Source organism: Brassica napus, chromosome C3, assembly GCF_020379485.1.
Source record: "Brassica napus cultivar Da-Ae chromosome C3, Da-Ae, whole genome shotgun sequence".
Lineage (NCBI taxonomy): Eukaryota > Viridiplantae > Streptophyta > Magnoliopsida > Brassicales > Brassicaceae > Brassica > Brassica napus.
The window spans coordinates 70,868,464-70,876,408 of NC_063446.1; the positions used below are offsets into that span (position 1 = coordinate 70,868,464).

General features: G+C 35.4%; 2 protein-coding genes across 4 annotated transcripts; both read right to left on the reverse strand.

The window, feature by feature from the left end:
- Nucleotides 1-1,285: 1,285 nt before the first annotated feature.
- Nucleotides 1,286-2,245, reverse strand: LOC125583503. Its single transcript, XM_048750519.1, has one exon. It carries the CDS (start codon nt 2,243-2,245, stop codon nt 1,286-1,288), a length of 960 nt encoding a protein of 319 aa, XP_048606476.1.
- Nucleotides 2,246-3,449: 1,204 nt separating this feature from the next.
- Nucleotides 3,450-6,742, reverse strand: LOC106416389 (transcription initiation factor TFIID subunit 15-like). 3 transcript variants are annotated; one of them, XM_013857262.3, is made up of 9 exons: nt 6,598-6,742; nt 6,006-6,154; nt 5,555-5,895; nt 5,268-5,459; nt 4,653-4,736; nt 4,202-4,283; nt 3,954-4,077; nt 3,686-3,869; nt 3,450-3,599 (listed from the first exon to the last, which is right to left on the reverse strand). In XM_013857262.3, exons 2-9 carry the CDS (start codon nt 6,123-6,125, stop codon nt 3,590-3,592), a joined length of 1,137 nt encoding a protein of 378 aa, XP_013712716.2. In that variant the 5' UTR covers nt 6,126-6,154; nt 6,598-6,742; the 3' UTR covers nt 3,450-3,589. The 3 variants fall into 3 exon arrangements, with proteins under 3 accessions (XP_013712716.2, XP_013712715.2, XP_022554131.2); XM_013857261.3 differs by having other exon boundaries at nt 3,450-3,869; XM_022698410.2 differs by having other exon boundaries at nt 3,450-3,869; nt 5,990-6,154; nt 6,598-6,617.
- Between the last annotated feature and the right edge of the window lie 1,203 nt (nt 6,743-7,945).

The following is a 7,945-nucleotide window of genomic DNA, read 5'->3' on the forward strand; positions in this document are numbered from 1 at the left end:
ACTCGGTCTGATCCGAATGAGTGCTTCTGCATGCAAAATGGCATGTCCCCATACAGAGGTTGGAAGTTTTGATCTCATGATCAATGGTCTTGCAATCAATTGCAGACGCTTAATTAAAGATTCAGCCAAACCATTTTGCGTATGAACATGAGCAACCGAATGTTCAACTTCAATTCCCATTACCATACAATAGTCATTGAATGCTTGGGATGTGAATTCACCAGCGTTGTCTAGTCTAACTCTTTTAATAGTATAATCAGGAAACTGTGCTCGCAGTTTGATTATCTGAGTTAGAAATCTCGCAAATGCCACATTTCGAGATGATAATAGACAAACGTGTGACCATCTACTGGATGCGTCAATTAATACCATAAAATAGTGGAATGGTCCACAAGGTGGGTGTATAGGTCCACATATATCGCCTTGAATTCTTTCAAGGAACTTTGGTGATTCTTTATCGATTTTGGTTGGCGATGGCCTTACGATCAATTTTCCTAGAGAACATGCAACACATGTCATTTTATTCCCTTGAGAAATCTCCTGGATTTTCAGTGGATGACCATGTGAACTTTCTATGATTTTACGCATCATTGTAGTTCCTGGGTGGCCAAGGCGATCATGCCATAACGTGAACTCTTCTGGGTTCCGTTCTACTACAAGATTTGATTCGATCTCATCGATATAAGTATGATGTAACCCCGAAGGAAGCTCTGGAAACTTTTCCAATATGTGTTTTCTGCCACATTTCTCAGAAGTTACATACATGTATTTCTTTCCATCCTCAGTTGCAGACTGAGTATCATATCCGTGAAGATATATGTCTTTAAAACTCAACAAATTCCTTTTAGAACTTGGAGAATATAGAGCATTATTTATGGAAAATTTTGTTCCATTCGGTAAAGTAAAGTTTGCTTTACCAGTTCCTTCAATCACGTCTGCAGGACCTGATATTGTATTGACGACAATTCTTGTTGGTTTTATATCAGAGAAATATCTCTTTTGTCTCAGAATAGTGTGCGTTGTTCCACTATCTGGTATGCATATTTCACGAATCCGTTTCTTGGATTTTGCTTCATTACCATTCTGATCCATTTCTGAAATTGTCATAAATATAAAAGGAAACATAAAATTCATTCATATAAGGAAAAACACAATAATTATACATTAAGGTGATGTTAAAACATCATTATTTGTTTAAAACAAGAAATGTAATAATTATACATGGTAATACTGAAAACTATTCAATACTCTTATCATAGGCATTTCGATTCTCTTCAGGAGTAATCTAGTCCAGCTCATTAGCGAAGTCGGAGGATTCAAGGTATGAAGTCCCTTCAACATTTTCTGTGAGGTTCACCTCTTTAGCCTTTCCTTTTATGGACTCTTGATATAACTTGCACAAATGTGGGGGAGTACGACAGGTACGGGACCAATGTCCCTTACATCCACATCTGTAACATACAGTCTCACTTTTCTTTGTGGTATCCTCTTCGGTTTCTTTGCCTTTAGGAGGTTGTTCAGATCTAACCCATTTGTTAGATCTAATACTTTTAGGATAGTAAGGCTTTCCACGTTTGTTGTTGAAACGCCGACCACGACCTCGGTTGGTCTGGTTTCTCCTTCCCGAATATTCTACCGCCGTAGCATTCACTTCGGGAAATGCCTTGGCTCCCGTAGGTCGGGAATTATGGTTTTTGATTAGTAACTCATCGTTCTTTTCAGCCAACATGAGTGTTACCATCAATTCAGAAAATTTGGTGTACCCACATTTTCTGTAAATTCGGGATAAGACGTTGTGTTCTTTGTGGAAAGTATTATATGTCTTGTCAAGCATTTCTGCTTCGGTGACAGGGTTACCACAATATTTTAATTGTGCAACTATCCTCAAGATAGTGGAATTGTAATCTCTAACCCTTTGGAAATCCTGAAACCTCAGGGTTTTCCACTCTTCAAGAGCGTGAGGGAGATTGATTTCCTTTTGATTATCGAACCTATCTTTCAAGGCTTGCCATAGTACGGCTGGGTCCTCAACGTCTCCATAGTCGTGAGTTAGATTCTCATCTAAATGCTTCTTCAGGAAGATAATCGCTTCGGCTATATGCTCGGGTGGCGATTTGTTACCGACTTCTATCGCTTCGGTTATCTTTTTTATTACAAGATAAGGTTTCACATTTGTGACCCATCTGACATAATTTTCGCCGGTTACTTTCAGAGCCGGGAACTGGAGTTTCTCGATGTTTGCCATTTGTATTTCTAAAACACAAAATAATAATTTTATTAGAACTTCATAATTTAAAAACTGTTTACATTAATCATACAAGCAATTACAAGGAGAAGCGATGTAAAGAAAATTAAACCGATATTCATCTTAAATTCACTCGGAGTAAATTCTCCAACGAATAAACCATAAATAGAAACACAAATAAAAATGGCACATAAAAACAAAAGTGCGCGAATCATCTTTCTTGAAATGGAAAATCGGAGGAGAGCGATTTGAAATTTTTTGAGAGAAGATGAAATGTTTTGGATGATGAAATGAAGTGAAAATGAGTTGTATTTATAGGTGAAAAACACTGTTCATAACCATTGGAGAAAGGGGAAATTTTTGAAAAAAAATTCTTTGTGACCGTTGGGGTTAAATCGAGTGCACCAAAAATTAGTCTGAAAATATCGTATTAAACGGTCAATCAAATCTATAAAATTTCATAAAAGTAAAAAAAATATGACAATAAAATATTTATGTTATGACAACAAATCATGCGACGGCTCAGCCGATCAATGCAGAGTAATAAATAATTATACGGCGGTTCGGCTGACCAATTAATAATAAACATAATATAAGGCGGCTCAGCCGACCAATAAATAATAAACAGAATATGAGGCGGCTCGGCCGACCAATAAATAATAAACAGAATATGAGGCGGCTCTACCGACCAATAAATAAATTAAATTACTAGTAAATGATAGTAGAGGCGGTATACCAACCATTATAACAGGGTATAAATGATACAAATAAATTTTACCGAATCGCAGAGTGATCGTGCTGATAACGTGTTATAAAAGAACTGAAATTTTATTATATCGCAGGAATTTAAATAAGGGCAAAATTTTATACCCGTACGAAGAAAATAAGACTGATAAGAAGAGAGAATGTGTTATTAAAGGAGAAGGGATGGTGTAATCGTGTTTTTACAAATGATCAAAAACTCCGTATTTATAGAAGAAAAATTACTGTGCAAATAGTGACAGTGAAACCCACATCTTTAATTATTAACATTTTCGGCGTTGGAAATGTCTGACTTTCATAAAAGCGCCCAATTTTTTCTTATCCTATTTTAGATTTCTGAGAAATTATTATCCACAAATATCTTCATGTTCTATCCTTTTAGTTCGTTTCATTACAGCGCTGAAAATGATTGGCAATGAACAAGAGGAATCACACAACAAAGTAAAAACCAAACGGACAACTAAAATTAATACAAAAGACAAGAAGACATGGGATAATATCTCTGAACATAATCAGACCACTGAAGTAATAAAAGACTTTAAACTTCACACCATTAAAAGAAAAGGCCCGAGAAATGGAATGTTACCCATCATTGTAGAAATAAAGTCGATAAAACATTAGAAAAGATGAAGAGACTAATAATAAAACCCTAATTGAGCAATCTCTCAGTTACGGTACCTGCTTCCACGACCATAGTCTCTGTCCCGGTCACGGTCATAGTCTCGCTCCTTGCCTCTTTCCCTCTCTCGGCTTCTGCTTCTGCTCCTGCGTCTATGCTTATCGTAGTGATGATGATCTCTATGCTTGTCGCCACGGTCTCTTTGCCTGTCTCTGCTTCTCTCTCTTCCATCTCTATCAACACCTGCACATAATATATACGCACCGAATAAACACTTTGTATCATTACACTAGAGGAGTTCTCTGAGGAAGTTAAAACAGAAATTACCTAGTCCCTCGACATCCCACCCAGCACGACCAGCAGCAACAGCAGGTCTGGCGTCAGCTTGGTGTGTTTTAACACGGTACTTCTTCTTTAGATTCCCAAACTCATCATACATTTCACCATCATCCTGAGATTTTTTTTGACATAAAGTTAAAACGGTATGCACAAAAAAAAAAGAACCTGAGAACTCAACTGAACTGCAACAAGGAAAACACAAACACAGAGAACGCTTCAGCGAAAGAATATTTTACTTGTTCCGCCTCACGCCTGCGTCTCTTTGTTTCCTCTAATTCTTGTTCATCCAATTCCTTGTAACCACCACCACGACCTCCCCTATATAGAAAAATAAAATGAATAAGCGCAGGTCTTTCAAGAGAACAACAGGGCCATCAAGTTGTAACTATAATTTGGCCACGATAAAACATTTCAAGTGAGGCAGTCAAAGGAACAAAGGAAGCACTCCGTCAAATTGCAGAAGAGAATATTGTGTTCTATTTTACAATTGTCTATTAGGCCATCTCTAAAGAAGAATAAAAATTCCCTGCTGACAAAGTGACAGCAAAACTACTAAGTATAGAACAGAAAATCTATAAATGTATCCTAAATTCACCGCGAAAACAATTATAATATCAATCCTCAGCTCCACATTGCAAAGAAACAACAAAAAAAAAAAGCAAGCTTATCATTGACACTGAGTCATACCTGACACCACCTTCATTCTGACCAGGTTTATTGGTGTTGCAGACATTACATTTTAAACGCTTAGCCCAGTTGACATTGCCGCACCTGATAATTACAATATTACAACAAATGGATTACAAATCAAATGAACACTAGAAACCGGAACCAGAGCATATATACCAAATGAGAGCAGCCTCTTACTTAAACTAGTGGAAAAAAGCATAAGATTCCATTAAACGTACAATGCTAATTTGTATATCTGGCGCGGAAAATGAACTGCAAGAAAATAACTTTCTTAAAAGAATCTAAGAAAAACTCAGGATGCTGGATCAAAACTACGAGTCTACAACCCACTTTTTCAGTTTGACAACTCTCTGAAGGCAATCAACGAAATCAGAATCAACATTTAAAAGATGAGGAACATGGTGCATTCACACATTCTTAGGGCCAGTTTCAGTGCCACATCATTTCTAAGTGAAGGTTTAATCAAAGGCATCCACATACAAGCTACACACCTTTCCATACGTTCATCAGAATGTAAACTTTCTATTGCAACACATTTTTAACAAGTATTAAACGCTCATTATCATGTGAAAGTGAACCAACTATTATTTCAGACCTAAACAGATTACTTACATTGGACAAGACCAATCATTTGGACCAAAAAGACCAGTAGAAGCACCCTTCCCCGGTGGCCCACCATCAGAACCTCCACCTCGGCCCCTTCCACGACCACCACCACCCATGCCGCCACCAGATGCACCAGCTGGTCTGGCAGTTCCGCAACGGTTACAAACCCCACGGAACGCAAAATTCACATTTGTGCAACTGCCAATAGAAGAACACTATACAGCTAAAAACTCTGAAATATAAAACTGCAAAAAAACAGTGGATAGATGAAGCTCCTCACCGATATCACAGACCTTGTATTTGGGCACATCCAGTCACCGTCCTGCTGCCATGGCTTGGCGGAAGAATCACCCTGACCTCTCCCCCTTCCAGCACCTCCATCTATTTCCTTGTTAGCAGCACCCCCATCGAATCCAAAAGACTCGCTCGGATGATCTCCTCCACTTTTGCTGTTCTTCGACTCCGCCATAAAAACTCCAATGGTGCTTCCATGAAAATCTTTGTTATTGAACCATTCGACAGCAGCCAAAGCAGCGTGCGGGTCCTCGTAGGTAACAGTAGCATCTCCTTTCGGCTCATCAGTCTCTTTGTCTCGGTACAGCCACACCTTGGGAGTACCAGTTCGTTTGTCTCTCTAGATAAAACCAAAAACGGTAAGAAGTTAGACATCTTATGGATTAAGAGAATTCAATAACGTCAAACAGTAATTGAACAAAAACCATTAGTACCTGGCTAATACCATACCTTTAGTAACCCAATGGTCCCAAAATACTCAGCCAACATATTCTCGTCAGTGCCTGGTGGTAGATTGGAAACGTAGACTGATCCATTCGTAGGAGCTCCTTTAGTTGAATATCCAGCCATCTTAATCCAACAACGACGCCGTCACGAATCTGTAAATGATAAACCAAATAGTTTACCATATGATAAACCAAATAGTATATTAACAGACACAGCCATCTTCTTAATCCAATTCCATCAAATAGTTTATTAATCACGATATAAGAATGTGTTCATCACGAATGTGTTAGATGATAAACCAAATAGTTTATTCTCAATTCTTCATGCTTAAACGCATCACAAGTATTTGTTCTATCACAATCATACATACTGAAACAAAGATATAAACGCGTGAAGCCAATCCTCACACATAGCAGTCAAAGATGAGCCATATCCAAGGAATAACAATTTTAAACGCTTGAGCTCTCGGAAACGTAACAAAAAGAAGAGAGACCGATTTTGGATCCGGAATAACTAAACACGAGGCAAGGTAACGAGAGAAGGACTAACGAAGATGAGAAAAAAAGAGAAGAGAAGACCGGAGAGAGAATATTACCGGCGATGAGGATCAAGCGGCGACGGAGAGGTCGTCGGATTAGGGTTTGAGGTCTAGTGAGAGATCTCGAGGGGTAACCTCATTCAATTGTTTGGTTGTTATTTGCTTTTTATTTATTCAGTAGCTGTCTTCCTGCACAGTATGCACTAAAAAAATTTAAAATATTTTTTAATAGATAAATATAAATTATATTTTAAAATAAAATTTTATTAATATTTTAAATTTTGTTTTTCGTATCAATATTTTAATATAAATTTGATTTAATTAAACATAAAAATTATATTTAAGAATATGCATGTATATATTTAAAATAATAATCTTAGATAGATTTTTCTATCTATTTATTTTAATTAAATATATTAAATAAATTTGTAAAAGTTGCATAATTACCAAAAATTAAAATTAAACAATATTTATAAAATTTGTAAATATATTAAAAAAAAATTTACGATTAAATTTTTATAATTTTCTAAAAAGTTGTATACATTTTTGAAAATTTTAGTAATAAAATTGTATAATTTAAAAATATATAATTAAATTATATTTCAAAATTTAAAATGTCGTATTTGAATATATTTATTTTAATGATGATTTATGAGTTATTCCTCTATTCTAAAAAAAATTTCAAAAATATAAATTGACATTAAATGTAATATATGAGTTATTACCATATTTTAAAAAGTTAACCAAAAATATAAATTAACATTAAATGCAATTGTCCATGTCATATTAAGCTATAAGACATGTCATCAATTTCAGTAGCCATGTCATATTTGTTTGGTGAAATTGAGTGTATAAATGACATGTGGCAAAATCACTTCGCAAATATAGTCTAGGGTTTTTTTTTTTAAAACCTCCGTGAAAATTATCTTAAATTTTGCGTATAATATCAAATTACAAAAAAAAAAAAGAAATTAACTAGATTTCAATTTTCTTACGTTTCATTTACACCGTATATATTTTGTGGGAGAAAAACATTTTCTCAGATGTAAAATTTACAAATCCCAATTTTTCGTGTTAACAAACATATATTGAAAACTACGGCGGGATTATAAATAAAAAATAATTAGAATAATTAGAGCAAATTTCTATTATAAAACTTGATATATAAGTAGGACTCGACAAAAAACCCGGATCCGAAGAACCGAACCGAATCCGATCCGAAAAAGTAGTACCGAAATTGATTAAATATCCCAACGTGTTCAAAATTTTGGTATCTAAAGAACCGAAACTGAACCCGACCAGAACCGAAATATCTCGGGTACCCGAAATAAATTTATATACCTAAATATATTACTTATTTTTAGATTTAATATATATTAAAAATATCCAAAATATATAAGATACT